General features: G+C 36.9%; 3 protein-coding genes and 2 long non-coding RNA genes across 8 annotated transcripts; 4 read left to right on the top strand and 1 right to left on the bottom strand.

Annotated features, from left to right (window-relative positions):
* Positions 1-297: 297 nt before the first annotated feature.
* LOC147496118 (uncharacterized) lies at positions 298-5,018 on the top strand. 3 transcript variants are annotated; one of them, XR_015199589.1, is made up of 4 exons: positions 298-716; positions 3,921-3,992; positions 4,746-4,797; positions 4,908-5,018. It is a non-coding gene; the product is annotated as an uncharacterized LOC147496118 (long non-coding RNA). The 3 variants fall into 3 exon arrangements; XR_015199590.1 differs by lacking the exon at positions 4,746-4,797; XR_015199588.1 differs by lacking the exon at positions 4,908-5,018 and having other exon boundaries at positions 4,746-4,884.
* A 2,313-nt stretch (positions 5,019-7,331) lies between these two features.
* LOC147496119 (uncharacterized) lies at positions 7,332-8,653 on the bottom strand. The gene is made up of 2 exons (XM_086568540.1): positions 8,362-8,653; positions 7,332-7,894 (listed from the first exon to the last, which is right to left on the bottom strand). Exons 1-2 carry the CDS (start codon positions 8,482-8,484, stop codon positions 7,553-7,555), a joined length of 465 nt encoding a protein of 154 aa, XP_086424666.1. The 5' UTR covers positions 8,485-8,653; the 3' UTR covers positions 7,332-7,552.
* A 577-nt stretch (positions 8,654-9,230) lies between these two features.
* On the top strand, positions 9,231-11,713 carry LOC147496120 (putative inactive purple acid phosphatase 29). Of its 2 annotated transcripts, XM_086564893.1 has the most exons (4): positions 9,231-9,753; positions 10,215-10,609; positions 10,701-11,162; positions 11,513-11,713. In XM_086564893.1, the coding sequence occupies exons 1-4, from the start codon at positions 9,456-9,458 to the stop codon at positions 11,540-11,542; spliced, it is 1,185 nt and encodes a 394-aa protein (XP_086421019.1). In that variant the 5' UTR covers positions 9,231-9,455; the 3' UTR covers positions 11,543-11,713. The 2 variants fall into 2 exon arrangements, with proteins under 2 accessions (XP_086421019.1, XP_086421018.1); XM_086564892.1 differs by having other exon boundaries at positions 9,242-9,753; positions 10,701-11,713.
* Positions 11,714-12,244: 531 nt separating this feature from the next.
* Positions 12,245-15,481, top strand: LOC147496121 (putative inactive purple acid phosphatase 29). Its single transcript, XM_086564894.1, has 4 exons — positions 12,245-12,592; positions 12,751-13,150; positions 14,241-14,695; positions 15,185-15,481. Exons 1-4 carry the CDS (start codon positions 12,316-12,318, stop codon positions 15,217-15,219), a joined length of 1,167 nt encoding a protein of 388 aa, XP_086421020.1. The 5' UTR covers positions 12,245-12,315; the 3' UTR covers positions 15,220-15,481.
* A 3,554-nt stretch (positions 15,482-19,035) lies between these two features.
* Positions 19,036-20,367, top strand: LOC147496122 (uncharacterized). Its single transcript, XR_015199591.1, has 2 exons — positions 19,036-19,573; positions 20,064-20,367. It is a non-coding gene; the product is annotated as an uncharacterized LOC147496122 (long non-coding RNA).
* The last annotated feature ends 173 nt before the right edge of the window (positions 20,368-20,540 follow it).

A 20,540-nucleotide genomic window follows, 5' to 3' on the forward strand; every position in this document is an offset into this window, starting at 1 on the left:
GTACGATCACCTATAATTTTCGATTATTATTTCTACTCGTACCAAATTACCAATATCAATATTTTGAGCACTTTAGATCAGTGTTATCGCATATGTTAGACTGTTTGTTATCTTATATATACTGGGAAACCTTGGCGCCGTTTATTAGTTCCGTATTTTCGGTTTTAACATAATCTTTTGGCCCAAAAGTTACTCAAAAATTTCACCCACGAAATTTTCTACATTTCACGTTTGAAGGGTAAATCGGTAATATAAATCATTTCCCAAGACTATAAAACTCAACGTTTTCAGAAAAAATAGACAAGTCCCAATTAAGAAAAAAGAAAACCGTTCGTCATCTTCGTTCCTGACCAATACCCCACACTCCCATTTCCAAATTAACATTAAAATCAAAATTCCTTAACATTAAAATCGAAATTCCTTATGTTCTCATTCTACTTTCTTCCCACCAAAACTCGATAAATACAGGCCGAATTTTTTTCAATAGCTAAGTAATGGTTTCTTTTTTCTATCTTATTTCCACCGAAACTTAATGCAACCAATTTAAAAATTCGGGTTTTCATTTCGTTCTTATCGTTTAAATTTCAAAGGTACATTTCTAATCTCTATTGGAAAAAATGAAAATCTTTTCTCTTGCTTCCTTCCAGTTTTGAAGAAAGGGAAAGGAGTGGGAGCGGTGAAAGCGCGAAACTTGAAGCGGTGTATTGGTCAAAATGGTTAGTTTTTTTTTTCATTTTGCAGTTACATTAAAGTTTTGGAGTGCTAGGTCTGATTTTGTTTTTTCATTTTGCAATTGAATTAGAGTTTTGGACTGCTTCGTCTGATTTCCTGATTTATATGGGGTTGTATGATGTTACTTTAAATAGGGTGAACATGATGGTTCTGTTAGGCACTCAGGTAGTTATAGGTTTTATATAGATTTAGAAGACCGTTTCTCTGCCCTTTGATCTTTTGATTTTTTTCTTTATAATTGGTTCTTTGGGGTGGCTCTTCAACTATTTTCTTGCGTCAAAGCAAAATTCGACTTTTCATCTAATTAGTTTAGAGGTGAGACCAATTCTTTTCTTATTTGATTTATATTTCAATTTAGTTGAATAGTGCATTTCTTAATTGTGAAAGTGGGTATTGAGAGAGATAGTATCAGCTTCATTAAATTAGATATAAGAAGCCATTATAGGGTCGCTCTTTTAGAGTTTTTTAATTACTGCTGAATTCCTTTAGTAATTAATGTTTTATTACTGAGTTATTTCAAAGTAAAATTAGGCAATTAGTAATGTTAGTGAACCGAAAATAAAGCTTTGTGAATCACCATTGATTTGGATTAATGCACACTAAGACTATCGATATATGTCATATATGCCGTTCTCTTTCAAAAAATTATAATTAATCTTAGTTGTTGCAGGCTTGCATTATAGAAACCACTGTTTGTTTAATGTTGAACAAAGAATTGTATTTAATTAGCATTTGCAATTTGTTCAAACTAAAGTTAGTTGTACAATGAGATCAAAACATGTAGCATTGTAGTAAAATTTTGTCCGAAAAATGTGGAATGAGGCATTTGAAGGAAACTAAAAATTCGTGGAATGCTTAGCTTAAGCCATGCGAAAGGGGGGGTTAAACTAATTAGATTTGAACATGTATTGATACTAGGGGTTAGAAAAATCAGAAATAGAATGTAATTGGTATTAATCTAAACACCTTTAAAGAGGCATGCCCGAAGTTGTTGAGCCACGCTTTATCCATCAGTAACATAGAGGCGACCAAGCTAGCCTTCTACCTATCCACTCTCTTACCAAGTTTTAACATCCATGCTTTTTAGTCCTCTAAGCCTCTCATCCTGTGCATCCAGCTTCTTATCCTACCGAATGCAACACGCTTTTTTCTTACTGCTGAAGCCTCTGCTGCCTTTAAATGCCGTTTTTATCTTCTGCTTTTCATTGTTTGCTTTCCATCGTTAGCTAGGAAGGAAACATCTCTTCTCACTAAACCTAAAAAATCCAACTATTCTTCTCTTCTCGCTAAACCCAAAATCTCCCCCACTCTTCCAACTCTGTAATCTCTCCATTGCCCATGTATTGATCGCCAATTGTTTTTTTTTTTGGCTCTACATCTAGCTGAACTATAGCTAAGTAGAGTTTTTTTTTGTTGTTTGACTCTTTCTTGGTTTTCTTTGAAGAAGAAGAAGAAACAAGGTTACACATCACAACTTGGGTGCTTTATTTAATTTGCTATCAAGATATGTGATGAAATGGGTGTGGAACGTTTATGTAAATGGTTTTAAGATTTGGGGCCTGTTTACTTAATTTGTTTAGATTTTTGGATTTTGTACAAATTGTTATGTGGGTATGTCAAGATGCTCTAATACAACTTCCAGCTTGAACACCATATGATCGAGTAGTCCTTTCACTATTTTTCTAATGAAATAAGGCTAGAGTAGAAAAGATTTTTTTTTGCCCTATTGTTGAGCTTCACCAAGTAATGGTCATAAAACTCAAGATAGTGAAATAAAATTTTCCTCAATTCGCGCATAATTCAAGTATGTGTGTGTCAAAAAGGCGTGGACTAGAATTTTTTCAATTGGCTTTGTTATGGATTTTAAGTTAAACACCTAATATTTTCAGTTCTAGATGGGTAGGTTTATTCAGTTCAAGTGTTGGCCACTCTATGGGTGTTTCTTTACTTCATGGTTGGTTAATGGGTATGTTTTAGTTTTTATTTCAGAGTACATTAGCCTCACTCCAAGCTTGACATGCTAAATCTGACTCTGAATTAGATGATTAAGAAATTGCACTAGAATTTGTTGTGCTCAAATGATCCAGTTGGATTAAATTCAACTCAATGAGTCATCTCTATCAAGTCAATACAATGAAGCAATTGGGTGGGTTTTCTTCTATAATGTTGTCCCTGTTTTCCATGCATTTTTTGTGTAGTTGAACCGCTAAAGATTCTCATGTATTTGGTTTTTCATGTATTCATTGTACTTTGTGTGCATGAAGCATCTGCATAACTTGGTTTCATTTTATGTTATGGGGAAGGGCACGCTACACTCCATTCATGTGTGACACAACACTCAAACTGCCTTGATCACTTCCGCAAATTATTTGCAGAAACCCCTTCAAATGTTCCAATTCAAGAAGAAACTGCTAATTAGGAATCACTCAAGAAATAAGGAGAGAAACCAGGTGGTCGAACCTGCCAGATGCAAGGCATGTAGAAAATGCCTTGAGTGTGCCCATTCCAGTCCCACATGCGCCATGTGAAAGCCAGGTGCATCAAAAACTGGTGTGCCTCCTTTTCAGAGGGCAGATCGGTGGTTGGGTGGTTGTAGAATCTGCTCGGAGGTTCATTAATCACAGAGCTAGGAACTGGCATGTGGACCCTATTTTCCTTCAATGTTATTTGGAGGGAAATTTCTCTCACTAAGGTGGATAACATACAATTCGTTGTGCAACAAGGTGTTGTTTGCTACAAGTGTTGGTTTGCATAAGTGTTTAGTTGATCTTCTTTTGAGGTTCCAATTATTTTATTGGTTATGGTATGAAGTCCTTATCTTTTGTACATAGATTTGTTTTCTTCTTCTTGGTCCTTTTTGTCAAATTCTCTAACTACATTTTTTTGAAGAATTTACTGGTTTAATATCGAGCTCTCACGCACTATGCTACCTCAGAATCTCCTCTTACTCTGTAATTGATTTGCCCGAGTTTGTTGACCTTACTCTTTTAGTGAGTTCCCCTCTTATTTTTATTGGTATTAGTGTTTTACTTGACAAAAAAATGGCGTCATTCATATCTGACTTATCAAAGTAGAAGTTCTTTAACTTTTTTCTATATTCTTAACTGTATGTTTAGATTATATGAACCTTATATATTAGTAATAAATGGGGTCAAGTAAATATTTTAATTGCTTCTATTCCTCTTTAGTTCCAGTGACAACAATCACTTAGCAAGAGCAGAGGCTTCGAAACCAGAAATGCCCATCAAGATATGATACAGGTTAGAAGATTCTATCTATAATTATTTATTCTTTATGAAGTCTTACTCAAATATATAACACTTTAATGTCTCAATACAAATCACTATTTATTTATGGATAGTATCAATCACAATGTAGAAAGCAGTTGGATAGAGGGCCTTTAATAGTTAATTGATTAGTGAGACCTTTTTTTTGAGATGTAAGTAAATTATAAGAAGATCAATTTGTTGTATTAGAAAGTAGTATATCGGTTACAGTAAAAGCTCCCTAAGACACATATGATTGTAAGACTTAAGAGATGAAATCCATTTAGTATCCTACGCCCATGAGCCTTTGATTAATGTCCTTCTGAATCACAACTATGTTACTCTCACAACTATGTTACTCTGTCTTTACGGCTTTCTGATTGGCTATAAAATTAATTAATCTTCTGTTTTAATTTTATAGCAGCAAACCAAGCAAGACTTGACAACACTTATGGTATAATTTGGTGTGTGTTAGGGCAAAACTTAGTTACTATTTAGCATTAATTGGTTCTGACTTCTATGAAGTATTTTACAATTTGAAATTAACTTGCCTGTGAACTAAGACCATTTAGCTTGGTATGTAGCTTGCAAATGATATGCTGATTATGTTAAGTTTGTACTGCAAGCTACTGTAGTTGACTTGGTGTGTTAATTACCGGAACTATACAACTGTTGGTTGGTTTTATTAGGTACCATAGCTGTTACAGTTGGAGCTCATTATGTATTAATTTTGTTTTCTTTATCCAGTTACTCAAAATTGAACTACGAAGGCCATCCTCCTAACTAGACTCAGATTGTTGTATGTCTCATTTTGGTTAAGTTTAACAATTCCCACAAAAAAGTTTTATTAGGTACCATAGCTGTTACAGTTGGAGCTCATTATGTATTAATTTTGTTTTCTTTATCCAGTTACCCAAAATTGAACTACGAAGGCCATCCTCCTAACTAGACTCAGATTGTTGTATGTCTCATTTTGGTTAAGTTTAACAATTCCCACAAAAAAGTTTGCTTTCTAATCGAACTTTTGTATGTGTTGCAGTCATTCGATGCACTATTGTAGAAACTTTTAGTTATATTTTCCTTCAATCGATGTATATGGATCTAAAATAATTACTTGATCTTTCTTATTTAAACAAGAAGGAATTGTATTACGCTTTGGAAGTTTTGAACTCAATCTATGATGATGGACAACTACATTCTCACTTTCTTATATTCTATTTACTAAAACGCATAACAATACTTGATATTCTTCACCTGCAGAACCAAGTATTAAACATGTATGTATCGATAAACAACTCATCATATGTACAAATTTTGAATGTTCATGTATTATAATGCATCTTTGTATGTATCTTTATGACAATCTATGACATTGTGTCTATGATGGGCAATATCAAAAAATCTTTTTCAATGTTTGCAACTGGCCGGACTTTAATGTGCATCTTGAGTTCTTTTTTATGTTTAGTGCTCGACTCATATGGTTTACGAGTTTTCCATGCTAAATATGATATCTAATTTTGTACGAATAATGATGTAGAAATTAAAGAACATGCACTAACGTATTGCATTGCTTACAGTTAACTCATATACAAGACACTATACTTTGACCATTTATCTAACATCGCACATTAATATTTCTTCTTTCTTTCTTTTTTTCCATTGTAAGAAAATACCATACAGATGATAAATGCGGCCCAACAAATCTTTTTACCTCATATCTTTGTTTTTTTTTCCTGGTAAACAATCCGTTGATACTTTGACTTAGGTACGTAGATATAGTGCAGGGATCGGGTCAAATTCGGGTCAGATATGGCTATATCCGAATCCGAATAGTTTCACAATATCCAAACCCGATTAAAACCAAAATTTAATATCCGAATCCGATTCAAACCTGACCGATCCGAGTTCGGGTTGGATATGGCTATATCCGAATCCGAATAGTTTCACAATATCCGAACCCAAACCCGATTAAAATCGAAATTTAATATCCGAACCCGACTCAAACCCGACCGACCCGATCGGATAACACTAAAAATTAAAAAAAAGCGCAAAAATTATATCCGAATCCAAACCCAAACCCGAACCGAATAAATAAACGATATGAAATTGCACCCAAATCCGATATATTCGGTAATCGGGTCGGGTCGGATCGGATTCGGGTCTACCCGACCCGATTCCCTGTCCTACGTAGATATAATAAATCACATGCAACTTTAAGAACGTGCATCCCTAAAACACTGAATTTACGTAGGTTCCCCAAAAAAACGATATGATGGTAAGTTTTTAAAACTACACTTCAAATTTCAATGTTTCAATTGTCTTCTCCCTTGCAATGACTAATCAGAGAGTATGCTACTATCTGCAAGGCTAGCCATTCTCCACTGGCAACTAACAGGTTTATGCTTTAGATCTCTTGGTTTCAAAGGTAAAATGTTATGGAACCATCAAACGATACGGTGCCTGAAACCTAGCAGAAGAGGGCATCTGAAGACCTAAGAAGGGAGGTATTAGATATGAAGACTGCACATGTCACCAAACATTTAGCTGGCTAATGCACATGAACAATATATATCAACTTCTCATGATCAGAATAGCCTGCACATCTTCATTGTGTGCGAGTCTGCGACTCATGCTTATTTTTGTATGCGTTCAAATATGTTTCAGAAATGTTTTTTTGGAAATGATAACATTATATTTTATTTCAAGTTTCCTTCCATATATAATTGTTGTAGTTCATATACACTATGGGAATTCAAATCTATGTTTTGCAATGTCTATGCATTGGTATATATCTAATTGATTTTACAGTTGTGGGATACCTTAGCTTTTTTCAAGAATTTTTTTCGAGAATCAATTGTGGGATACATTAGCATGTTAGCAAAAAGTGCTTATTGGTTGCCCATTCATGGTGGTAGCTTGCAATGAATACTATGTACAATTAAGTCTTTGCATGATTTACTTATTGCAAAACTATGTACTTATCTTTTTCCCCTTCTAAAAACCGGCTAGCTACCACATCTACATCTTTCAGACCATTCTAGCCATTGCAGGCAGGCGCAACGCGCGTGCCCATTTACTAGTTTTAAGTAAACCAAACTTGACCAATCAACATGTGACGTCAAAATCACACACACAAACCAAATGTATTGTATCATCATACTATAATTGGTAGCTTTGCTTATTCTGGCATGGAGAAAACTAAAGGCAAGCATGTTGGTCGCAGACTCACAAATTTCACTAAGGACGTGGCTCTTGATGTACATTGAGAGTGGATATCCACTTTTATCGAGCAACATGCTCCAATTCTTGCACCATGTTTTGCACGTATTGCAGTTTCTTTTGTGAACTTTTATCAATCGACAATGAATTGGAAAGAAGTGTCATCGTAGTTGATCATGTTTAATTAATATATAATTGCATGAAAATTGAACATTTCAGCACAAGGGGTTCTTACTTCTTCTTACACGCATTGTAAAAATAATGAAATAATTAAATTTGAAAGTTTGTTGTACATTTCATTAACCATATTATTAGACACGTAGAAACGTTTATAATCATGTATAAGTTACAGATGGTTTGTCCTTCTCTTCTAAGCTCCCAGCCTTCACTACTTTGGTTTCATCAGCTGTTTTTTGTGTTTCATGATCTTCCTTTGTTGGTGCATCCTCCTTGGTTTCATTTCCAGCTACGACACTATCTTCATTTTGCTTGGTAGTTTCGGTTTGCCCCCCTTCTGAGTTTTTGGTAGCGTCCACAATTGAAATAAGATCCGCTACAGGGTTGTTGGATTCGTTAGGAACATCTCCATCTGTTTTAGTGATAGGAGATGGCTCAGAAAGATCTACCAATGGCTCTTCCACCTTTTGTTGGCCTTCACCTCCCTCATTCTTGTTCTCCTACAAAAATTAAAGATATCAATTGATTAACATTCAATTGATACATTAGTATTGAAGACAAAATTACAAAATCTACCTATAAAAGAGTAAATGCAATAGTAACACATGCTCCCTGACGGCCTTATCGACCAACGATAGAGACTCATGCATTCCAAAATTTTATTTTGGAACAGAATTCAAGTCAATATTATTGACGAACCTTCTATTATATCTGGATAAGCTAGATATATCCTCAGCAGTATCTTGGATATCATAGACATAGAAGGTCGTCAATAAATATCACAATATGTATGATCTAATAAAAGAAGACTGTTTTGTTTTTCCAACTATGTGCAATATGCATAGAAATGCTGAATACATTAGTGAAATGGTGTGTGATACTTTAATGCCCAATCCAGAATATGAGGATGAATGCAACATATATTGTGATTGACTTAGCAAAATAGGTGGTCCGGTTCTGGGCTTACTTGGGCAGCTGCCTCGCCTTCGACGTTCGTAACTGTTGGTGCCTCTCTAGTCAGATTCTCTCCTGCAGGTAGCGTCGCAGGAGGGCAATCTGATTGTAGTGGTTTGGATCCGATGCACCCCATTGGATCCGGGCGAGGATTAAAGACTAGGGAAGCGGCTTTGGAAAATTACTTAGCTAGGAACTTAAATAGTACTTTTGAGGATGCCAATGGACAGAGAGGCGAGAGCTGGAAGGGGACTATTATTAAGGAGATGTTGGGAGGACAGGGAAAGATTTTTATGTTCTGAGGTGAGGAAAGATATTGGTTTGTGGCTGATAAATAAGTGACCCTTTCAAGGCACCATAATTGGTATAGCCGTTGCAGTTAGTTGCTGTGTTTGCCTAATATGAACTTGAAATAACAGTTTCAATGGTTGGATTTTGTTGGTTTATTTTGGTACTTTACTCGTTTGGGCACAATTATATTGTATGTCTCATCTCTGTGTCTAACCGGTCTATTCAGTGTATTGTACCTAGGAATCCCCCCTCCCCAAGTAAAAAAGAAAAAAATTCAAAAATATAAATCAAACTTGCCAACAAAATGGAATTTCTAGCTATGGCACATTGGCACTCAAGACATGCATTTGTTAAAAGTATAATAGGATCCAACACATACAAGGAAAAATGTTAGCAAGGGAGAATTGAAGTAAGTCTGCAGACCACATATTATCCTTATTATAGTTTTGGTATGAGACACTCCTTAAAGTCAACAAACTCACGATTTCGAACTAAAAGCCAGTATGTATGGGGACTAATGTCTCGTGCACAAAAGATCCAAACCACTCTTTGGGATATATTTGGTATATTTTTTGAAACACAGCTTATCTTCGCATTGAAGATTTATAACTATAAAATCTTCCATTCATTCAATATTGCCTGCGGAATTTTCTTGGTCCAAAATTCAACCCATCTTGACCTCATTCATGATTGAATTGCCAAGTAAACGCCCCATATACATGGGAACTACACACTGTGTTACATAAATCACCGAACACATACTAGTTCACCTTAACAGAAGTTCAAGATTAGATAACTTCACCTTCCATTTGAGAGATGGACTCAATAACAAAACTTTCACTTCACTTCTCTTTCCTCCTTTTGCTCCTTGCAGTTCTAGTTATCTCTGCTGCCAGTGCAACATCAAAGTCAGCAGCGCCCCCACCACTTAATTTTGGTAAAAATGGAGAGTTTAAGATCTTACAGGTGGCAGATATGCACTATGCCAACGGCAAGACAACTCCATGTGAAGACGTACTACCTGATCAATTTCCTACTTGCTCGGATTTCAACACCACAGCCTTCATTAATCGCTTGATTCTTGCGGAAAACCCAGACCTCATTGTCTTCACTGGTAAGTTATCAAACCATATTTTACATTTATTAATCGAGTTTTCATTGAGGAAATAATCCTTTCTTTTTGCTATAAATGCCTGGCGTGCCAGGTCCATACCTTGCGTACAATAACCGTCCTAGTGCATGCCTTGTGTGCATAGCTAGGCGTGGCCATGCCCGGCGTCCATGACAGCTTAAGTTAAATAATTGGATCCTAATAAGCTACTGATGTGAGGAGCATGCAAAAATGAGGGTACACACACAAAATTAGTGGATAGTTGATTTCTACAACATTAATGGTTACACATCATGCTCACAACATGAGGCTACAACACAAATTTAAACACAAAACGAGTGACTCCATAGTGAGGCAATATTCAGGCTACACGCAAAATGTTGCTACAAACCTACAACTATGTCTTTTTTCTATTTTCTTTTCCTGAGTTGACTTTAATTAGCAAGTTAAGTTTTAATTTGTAGGGGATAACATATTTGGGTTGGACACCTCGGACGCAAAGAAATCTCTAAATTTTGCATTTGCCCCTGCGGTTGAGACTAGTGTACCATGGGCAGCTGTACTAGGGAACCATGATCAAGAATCAACACTGTCTAGAGAAGGTTTGATGAAACATATTGTGACCATGAACCACACTTTATCTCAAGTTAATCCTTTAGAGGCACACGTTATTGATGGTTTTGGTAACTATAATTTGGAAGTTGGTGGAGTGAAGGGTTCGAGGATTGAGAACATGTCAGTTCTGAATTTGTATTTTTGGATAGTGGTGACTATTCCATGGGTTCCTTCGATACCAGGTTATGATTGGATTAAACCTTCTCAGCAATTCTGGTTTCAGAAAACTTCTCTTAAACTCAAGGTACTACTTCACGTTCCTGCTTTTGGAGTTTGGCAAATGGCAATGCTTTAGTATTGCAAAAATGGATTTCTGATTATTATGTTTTCTGCAGAAAGCCTACATGGAAAAACAAAAAGCTCAAACAGGATCTGCACCAGGGCTCGTTTACTTCCACATCCCACTGCCAGAATATGCTAGCCTTCATTCAACAAACTTCACAGGTGTGAAACTTGAAGCCGGCATTAGTTCCGCTTCCATCAACTCAGGCTTCTTTGCAACATTGTTAGAAGCAGGGGATGTTAAGGCCGTTTTCACTGGCCATGATCATCTAAACGACTTCTGTGGGGAGTTAAATGGTATACAACTTTGTTATGCTGGGGGGTTTGGGTACCATGCTTATGGAAAGGCTGGGTGGGATAGAAGGGCTAGAGTAGTCGTCGCGACACTGGAACAGACAGATAAGAAAGGTTGGGGAGCAGTGAAGTCAATCAGAACGTGGAAGCGCCTTGATGATCAAAACCTCACTACAATTGATCCTCAACTCCTCTGGCTCAAAAAGCTCAGTTGGTACTTGGTAGACGTCTCTATGTCATTTCTCCAATCAACTATCTGAAATCACTAAAATATACATAGAGTATATCAGGTCCGAGTAGTGTCTGACCCACACACCAATACACCATTCTCTCTAATTATAAATGGGACTAGATAGTTCTGTGACAAAAAGCTTGTGAAAGACCACATAGGAGAAGAGAAATGGATATGGTAGATTTCAAATTAGATGTGCATTTAACAATTAATTACGTCTCGGTATTTTGCATTTATCATCATTTCTAGTAAGAAAATTTGGAAAATTATGTAACCATCTTTTAAAGTTCTAAAAAAATATTAGGAATCTACCTAATAGTACTAAATCTTCCTTTGCAGAGTGATGAAGCATACTTCTATGGAACTTAACATTTCATCTATCATTCCAAAAGGGCGAAAAAGGGCCATGTTTCTGGTGATGGTGAAGAAGTAATTCTGTTTCGTGTATGTAAAAGTTCAAGTTTAATAATAGTTAGTACCATTAAAGTTGAGAATGATTATTGTATTGTGTTTAACTTAATACGATCAAAACATTGTTAAGATTTTGTTATCCAATACACTAATCTTGAATAGTCTGACGCTAGTCTAGTGAAAGCAGAGCTTAACGATCTTGCTTAAGGGTTGGTTTTGTGCATGGTCTCAATTTTTTCTCTCATTTTTTCTTCGCCTCCAATACTTTTTTTCCTTATCCCAATATTCTCTCTTCCCGCAGCTCCGCTCACTCCCCACTACGATACAGTATACTAATATATGGCTCGGAAAAGATTGACCTATATATACCATATATGGCTCGGAAAAGATTGACCTATGACAATTCTAGTTGCACGTGCGAAATGTTTCAACTAAAACCAACTTTGGGATATCAGGAACATTTGTCATTAACCTTTGGCTTTAATGGCTATCGATTCTATGGTCCGCATCACGATATTATTGGTTGCCCCAAATTCAAATTTCATCATTAAATAATCTATCTACTTTCTGTCTTTTCTCTACTAAATAGCCAAAAACACACACGTGTCAGCATGGCAGGAAGTCTTGGACAACTCACTGAACACACACTAGTCCACCTTAGTAAAAGTTGAACGAATTAGATAACTCTCTATTGAAGCAAGTGTTTAGAAACTTGGGAGAAAGAAAAGAAGATGATGGAATTTTTGCTCTCCTTTTTACTCTTTGGAAATCTAGTTAGCTTTGCTGCCACTGCTAAACCAAAGGCAGCTGCTGCACCATCACTTCATTTTAGTAAAAATGGAGACTTTAAGATTCTACAGGTGGCAGATATGCACTATGGCAACGGCAAAACAACTCAATGTGAAGACGTGCTACCTGATCAGTTCCCCACTTGCTCTGACCTCAACACTACTGCCTTTGTTCGTCGCATGATCCTTGCTGAAAGCCCAGACCTCATTGTCTTCACTGGTACGTTAATTACCAGTGTTCATCATTTAATTTACTACTTATTTTTCATAAGATGTAGTCCAGGTAACTTAATTTGGGGAATTCAGACATAGATTAATCTCATCAGTTGATGCAAGTTTTAATTTTTATGTTGACTTGGGCCAGTTTTTTTATTTTAGGGGATAACATATTTGGGTTTGATGCAACGGACGCAGAGAAATCATTAGACTCTGCATTTGCCCCTGCTATTGAGTCGGGTTTACCATGGGTAGCTGTACTAGGGAACCATGATCAAGAATCAACATTGTCAAGAGAAGGGGTGATGAAACATATTGTTACCATGAACGGTACGTTAGCAAGACTTAACCCTTTAGAGGCGCAGGTTATTGATGGTTTTGGGAACTACAATTTGGAAGTTGGTGGCGTTGAGGGTTCAAGGTTCGAGAACAAGTCAGTTCTGAATTTGTACTTTTTGGATAGTGGTGATTATTCAACAGTTCCTTCAATACCGGGTTATGGTTGGATTAAACCTTCTCAGCAATTCTGGTTTCAGCAAACTTCTCTCAAGCTCAAGGTACCGTTTCTTTGCCTGATTTTGGAATTTGGTTAATTTGACGATTTAGTATGCGGTATATTGTTAAGGATCATTATTAATGTATACGGTCGGTGACATGCTCTCGTGTTTATCACTAAACGTGAAGGTTTTGTTTATCCTAAGTTGGCATGAATATCATGTGCAGAGAGCAAATGGTTCCTTTAGTTCACCTCATATATTTCTTGATGACAAGCTTCTAGACCTAAGAGAAATAATATGCTGGCTTCTCTAGGCAGCTTCCCCTACATTCTAACAATCTTTGAGCAATCTACCTTTCTCAAAGCATTAATATGTTACACTGCATTTGTTGAAAGACTTTTTCCTTCAAACCACCCACTTTCATAATGTATATCGGGCTTTGGTGCACCCTGGGGAATGTTCTCTTCTATATTTCTTGTCTTTTCATATTTCGTATGAAATGTGTAATGATTCTCATGCTTATTATAAAAGGTCTAGACAATTTTTTTGATCAAAATTTATAACTGAAGAAACTCTGACATAGTAGTACACATCATTACAATCAACTTTTATATTTTGGTGAATGTGCCAGTGGCTACTGGTCATTCTTGGGAATTAGGTGGATGGTATTGGGATCAATTACCAGCGGAGAAATGGGGGATATATAGGGGTTTAGGGAAATAAAGTTGTAAGTAGAGGAAAATTAATTGGGTTAACTAGTATTAACCCCCACCCCCGGTCAACTTAACTTTCAGGTCAAGCAACTGAAAATGACACAAATTAATCAGGGGAGACATGCATACAAATAATTGGAACGGCATTAGTAGTGGACTTTCTCTTCAGTATATCGTGTTCAATGGGAACCTTGGCAAAAGTTTAATTGTTTAAAGCAATTTCCCTGTTGATTCGTGGCCAAAGGTTTAAATCAAGTTCACTGTTCACTCTTAAAGCAAAGCTGTCTACTGCAGTAAGCAGGCGCCGCCTAGCTTGGTGAAGTCAGTGGGAGTTGTTGTCAACTTGCCTAGGTTTTTCCATACGCGCCAGCACAGTAACCCAGATATAAAAAATGGTTTTAGGAAGCTGGACTGAATCATTTTATTTTTATGTTTTCTGCAGAAATCGCATACGATGGCTAAAACCAGAAGCTCAAACAGGATCTGCACCAGGGCTTGTTTACTTCCACATCCCACTGCCAGAATTTGCTAGCTTTGACTCAACAAACTTCACTGGTGTGAAACAGGAGGGCATTAGTTCGCCTTCCATCAACTCGGGCTTCTTTACAACCATGTTAGAAGCAGGAGATACAAAGGCTGTTTTCATTGGTCATGATCACGTTAATGACTTCTGTGGCAAGTTAACTGGTATACATCTTTGCTATGCTGGGGGGTTCGGGTACCATGCTTATGGTCAGGCTGGGTGGGATAGAAGGGCTAGAGTGGTCCTTGCGACACTGGAAAAGACAGAGACGAAGGGTTGGGGAACAGTGAAGTCCATCAGAACGTGGAAGCGCCTTGATGACGAACACCTCACGACAATCGATCCTCAAGTCCTCTGGACCAAGAGCTCTGCTGGTAAGCTTCTTTCTATCATTTCTCTTTCAGTTGACCATCTAAAAGACTAAAATGTAAAATGAATTGTAATGGCTAAATTATACTCCACTTGTCAGGATAAAGTGATAAACAGAACTAATTCTAGTTGTCCAACATGTAAATGTCATGATCATGTAGTAAAAACTGAAAAAGCTCTTTAGGCATAGGTTTGAGAGGTAATGTTATGGTACCGAGGCATATTATTATATGACAGATGACCATAGAGGAGAATTGTGGAAGGTGCAGAAAAGCATGTTAATAAGTTGCATCAGGGCACTTCAGAACATTATTGTTGAACAAAGGAAAAACTTGCATTACGTCAAGTCAGTTTAGCAAGATGCTAGAGGCTGCCTACAACACCCAGCTTCATGTACACACAGCAGCTGGCCTCATAAGCATATTATTATATCTACCTGGATTATGAATTTCATGTACAATCAACCTTACATCTGAATATTTTACATTGAACAGGGAGGCGTAGACGGAGTATTCCCAGTCACTTCTGAGTAGTCAACATGGAAGAAGTTGAGAATATCAGGCGCAAGAAGTACATTAGACACCAACAACCTGGCTGTGTGGAAGAATTAGCTCCTTTTTTGTATTAGCATTTTGGCTGTTTGCTACTGCTTCATACATGGATTAGGTAGAATCCTATACCAGTGAACATGAAACTCATTTATTAGTGTTGATATTCTGTTACACATACTAGGAAATTGATATCAAAAGAGCTTAATTTCCATTGGAATATATGTGCAACAATTATATTGACATTGTATCCTCAATGTTTCTCTCTTTATTTGGATAAATTGTTCTCAAAATTTAGCCTCGATTCCCAATTTGATGTCTAGTAGAGCATTTGCAATGCAGGGGGTTTCAAGGGGTTTGTGACTATAGTCACCAGCTTTGGCCAAAAACTGCTCTGCAATGCAGAGGTGATTATCTGGTGAATATTTTGTCCAGTTGATTTCAAGGTGAAACTCATCACCGAGATAGTGGCTGACTTGTTAACTTCGGATGGGATGTTGGATTCCGTCTGGATTACAAAACTCACCAGACGGAATCCAACATCCCGTCTTGCTATATTTCTTTTTTTTCAGACGGAATCAAACTTCCCGTCCGGAGTCCTAACGGCTAGTTCACCAACGGTCAAAAAGTCATAACGGTAAAAAACGGTCAAAATAAAAAACTTTGGTATATATACAACATTTCTTTCATTTTAACTCACACTTCCAACAATCATATATCATATTTCTTCTTCTTTAAAATCAGTTATTCTAAAAAACAAAATATCAAATGGCATCAACTCAAGAATCTCAAGCAAGTGGTAGCACTCAAGCAAAAACAAAAGCAAAAACTCACTTTAGCATGTCCGAAGATCAAACTCTATGTTTTGCTTGGATAAAAATTAGTGAAGACTCTATTGTTGGTGTTTTCCAAAATACAAAAGGATTTTGGAATTGTGTAACAAACGAGTTCAATCAAGCACGTGGGTCGGATAGGTCTTCTAATTCAATTAGTGGTAGATGGAAATATATTTCAAAAATAATGAACAAGTTCGTGGCAATTGTGAATGCGGTGGAGGCTCGACATGCAAGTGGTACAACAATACAAAGCGGGATAATTACAACGTTGTCAATTTGAAATTTATTGATTATCTTAGTCTTAGTCTAATTATTTCCGTCTTAGTCTAATTATCTTAGTATATTTATTATTTCCATTTTAGTTTTAGTCTAATTATTATTTTAATTTAATTATTTTAGTCTTATTTTAGTGATTATTTTAGTCTAATTATTTATATTTTATTTTTTAGTTGTCCGAGGCAAGAATGACGTACCAACTACAAGAAAAAACGGCTTTTTCACTTGATCATTGTTACGTTATACTCAAGGATAATCCAAAGTGGAGTAACGTTTTTGAGGCAAGGTCAAGTCGCCCCACAAAGGGAAAAGGTCGCAAAAATGATGGTGAAGATTCAACTTCTAATTCACCAAGTGTTAGTGGAGTTGAATTGGAGGGTTCTCAAGAAATAGAGCGTCCTCAAGAAATGGAGCGTCCTCTTGGATCGAAGAAAGCCAAGTCCAAGAGGAACCAAGAAAAATCAGTTGGTATGTTTGAGGGTTACTTTACACGTTTAGAGGATACATTTTCACAGGATACAAAACACAAAAATGTTTAGAACTTAGGGAAAAAGAACTTGCATATGGTCAAAAAACTGTGATGGCAAGAGAAGAAAAAAACCGGATTCAAATAAAAAAAAATCAAGTTTAGTTGGAAAAAAATCGGCTTCTAAAGATGCAATATGAAGCTAAGATTTTAAGCGACCGATACAAGTGTCATCCATCCCGATACCGCTTTTTTAATCGAGCAACAACAAGCTGAAATACGTGCTGAATGGGCAAGGGCTAGAGGTGGTTCTAGCTCTAACTAAGCGTATGTAATATCTAGTATTTTATTTTAATTAGAGCACTATGTATTTTAATTAATGCACTATCTATTTTAATTTCACTGTCTTTTTAATTAATGCACTATGTATTTTTATTTCATTGTATTTTTAATTAATGAATTATGTATTTTTATATCACTGTTGATTTTAATTAATGCACTATGTATGTTCTTTCCAATATAATTATTTTTATAGAAATACAATTAAAAACAGTGAGATAAAAATACAACTCATTAAACACATAAGAACTTATTGTAATTACATATAAAATACATTAGGAAATACATAGAAAATACGTTGGAACTTAATAGTTCATGTTAGGAAATACATAGGAAATACTTTAGAACTTCATAGTTCACGTTAGGAAATACATAGGAAATACACTTTCATTTCCATTTTAATTTTCGCCTCCTTCTCCCTCCTTGGATCATAAATTGGTACCGGATCTGCTGTTTTTGCAATGCCAGTCCAATTAAAAACATGCTCAACTAAATCCTTTTGAAGATTAGTATGTGTAACTTCATTTCTGATCTTATTTCTTGCTTCAATCATCTGATAGACAAAATAAAAACCATCCTCTTCCTGAAAGAGATCAGGTATTGTTTATTTCCTCTGACCTTTCCAATTCCAAACTCCACTTTCACGTTCATTCTTAACAATCATATTGTGCATTATAATGCATGCCTTCATTATGTCTCCAAGAATAACAACACTATGACAACGCGCAGAAACCTTAACAATATGCCATTGTGCCTGCAAAACTCCAAACGTCCTCTCAACATCCTTTCTTGCAGCTTCTTGATGTTGAGTAAAGATCTTTTCATGCTTATTTCTTGGATAACGAATGGCTTGAACAAATGTGCCCCATTTTGGGTAAATACCATCAGCAAGATAATATCCCATATCGTAGTCATTACCATTCATATTAAATGAAACAACAGGAGTCTCACCTGGCTCTAATGATTCAAAAACATGAGAACGATGAAGCACATTAATGTCATTATGCGAACCTGGTAATCTGAAGAAGCAATGCCAGATCCAACGGTGTTTGTCCGCGAACGGCTTCAAGTACCAAAGTTGGTTCCTTCTTGTACCCTACATGTGTTCCAAATTTCCATCCACTTGGACAATTCTTCCACACCCAAAGCATACAGTCGATTGATCCAAGCATTCTTGGAAAACCCCTTGCCACATTTTTCAGCTAATATCCTAGCGATTAATGCGCCTCGGTTAATCGCCTCAAGTACTCTTCCTCAAACGCCGTGATTATTGCCTTGCACCAACGCTTCATAGATACATTTGCTGTGAAATCTCCAATCTGTAAATACTCATCCGTTGAATCAGAAGAACAACCAGTTGCTAATTGTACACTGCAGCTAGTCCCTTCTATAACCCAGAAATTGCTTGCCGACCCAATCCATCCACCTTGTCTTTAAAGTAATCGTCGAATGATGCAACAGTTTTCAACAGATATATAAAAAGTTCTCTTGTCATCATGTACCTTTGTCTAAACTTATGAGGAGGCCACCTACACGGTGTTGTGAAGTAATCCCTCATTATCTTTTGTTTACTGAAATCACCACTATCTCTAAACGTGTACTCTCGCCCCTTCACGGATCCACAAGCGTTTGTGCGATCCACATCTTCAAGTTCAATGGTTGCTTGAGTCATTAATGGCCCAAATGAGAGATAATAACTGCAACCTCCTCCTCCTCCTTCGCCTCATCATATCATTATGCTCATCTCTTTACTCTTTCCATGTAGTCATCTTCGGAAGTACCGAAAACGACCGGTAAAACCCGTAAGCTGTCTACTTCATCGTAGCAGGCGCCGCCTAGCTTGGTGAAGTCAGTGGGAGTTGTTGTCAACTTGCCTAGGTTTTTCCATACGCGCCAGCACAGTAACCAAGATCTAAAAAATGGTTTTAGGAATATGGACTGAATCATTTTATTTTTATGTTTTCTGCAAAAATCGTACATGACGAAACCAGAAGCTCAAACAGGATCTGCACCAGGGCTTGTTTACTTCCACATCCCACTGCCAGAATTTGCTAGCTTTGATTCAACAAACTTCACTGGTGTGAAATAGGAGGGCATTAGTTCGCCTTCCATCAACTCGGGCTTCTTTACAACCATGTTAGAAGCAGGGGATACAGAGGCTGTTTTCATTGGCCGTGATCACGTTAATGACTTCTATGGCAAGTTAACTGATACACATCTTTCCTATGCTGGGGGGTTCGGGTACCATGCTTATGGTCAGGCTGGGTGGGATAGAAAGGCTAGAGTGGTCCTTGCAACACTGGAAAAGACAGACGAAGGGTTGGGGAATAGTGAAGTCCATCAGAACGTGGAAGCGCCTTGATGACGAACACCTCACGACAATCGATCCTCAAGTCCTCTGGACCAAGAGCTCTGCTGGTAAGCTTCACTCTATCATCTCTCTTTCAGTTGACCATCTAAAAGACTAAAATGAATTGTAATGGATAAATTCTGCTCCACTTGTCAGGATAAAGTGATAAACGGAACTAATTCTAGTTGTCCAACATGTAAATGTCATGATCATGTAGTAAAAACTGAAAAAGCTCCTTAGGCATAGGTTTGAGAGGTAATGCTATGGTACCGAGGCATATTATTATGTGACAGATCACAGATGACCATAGAGGAGAATTGTGGAAGGTGCAGAAAAGCATATGTTAATAAGTTGCATCAAGGCACTTCAGAACATTATTGTTGAACAAAGGAAACACTTGCATTACATCAAGTTAGTTTAGCAAGATGTTAGAGGCTGTCTACAACACCCAGCTTCATGTACACACAGCAGCCGGCCTCATAAGCATATTATTATATCTACCTGGATTACGAATTTCATGTACAATCAACTTTACATCTAAATATTTAAATTGAACAGGGAGGCGTAGATGGAGTATTCCCAATCACTTCTGAGTAGTCAACATGGAAGAAGTTGAGAATATCAGGCGCAAGAAGTACATTAGACACCAACAACCTGGCTGTGTGGAAGAATTAGCTCCTTTTTTGTATTAACATTTTGGCTGTTTGCTACTGCTTCATACATGGATTAGGTAGAATCCAATACCAGTGAACACGAAACTCATTTATTAGTGGTGATATTCTGTTAACACATACTAGGAAATTGATATCGAAGAGCTTAATTTCCATTGGAATATATGTGCAACAATTGTATTGACATTGTATCCTCAATGTTTCTCTCTTTATTTGGATATAAATTGTTCTCAAAATTCAGCCTCGTTCCCAGCAGGGAAATTATAATCAGTCTTGATAAGTTCTTTCAAGCATTACTACTCTGATGGCAGCCTAACCATGTATAAGTAGGGATGTCCAAATGGGTACCCGACCCAGCCCGAAC

This window comes from Coptis chinensis, chromosome 6 (genome assembly GCF_015680905.1).
Source record: "Coptis chinensis isolate HL-2020 chromosome 6, ASM1568090v1, whole genome shotgun sequence".
Taxonomy (NCBI): Eukaryota; Viridiplantae; Streptophyta; class Magnoliopsida; order Ranunculales; family Ranunculaceae; genus Coptis; species Coptis chinensis.

Coding starts and splice junctions, on each gene's coding strand:
- LOC147496120 (XM_086564892.1), top strand. CDS start 9,456: ATGGACTCAATAACAAAACTTTCACTTCACTTCTCTTTCCTCCTTTTG. Junction 9,754..10,214: donor AGACCTCATTGTCTTCACTG/GTAAGTTATCAA, acceptor TTTAATTTGTAG/GGGATAACATATTTGGGTTG. Junction 10,610..10,700: donor AAACTTCTCTTAAACTCAAG/GTACTACTTCAC, acceptor TGTTTTCTGCAG/AAAGCCTACATGGAAAAACA.
- LOC147496121 (XM_086564894.1), top strand. CDS start 12,316: ATGATGGAATTTTTGCTCTCCTTTTTACTCTTTGGAAATCTAGTTAGC. Junction 12,593..12,750: donor AGACCTCATTGTCTTCACTG/GTACGTTAATTA, acceptor TTTTTATTTTAG/GGGATAACATATTTGGGTTT. Junction 13,151..14,240: donor TCTCTCAAGCTCAAGGTACC/GTTTCTTTGCCT, acceptor TGTTTTCTGCAG/AAATCGCATACGATGGCTAA.
- LOC147496119 (XM_086568540.1), bottom strand. CDS start 8,484: ATGGGGTGCATCGGATCCAAACCACTACAATCAGATTGCCCTCCTGCG. Junction 7,895..8,361: donor AAGGCGAGGCAGCTGCCCAA/GTAAGCCCAGAA, acceptor TAATTTTTGTAG/GAGAACAAGAATGAGGGAGG.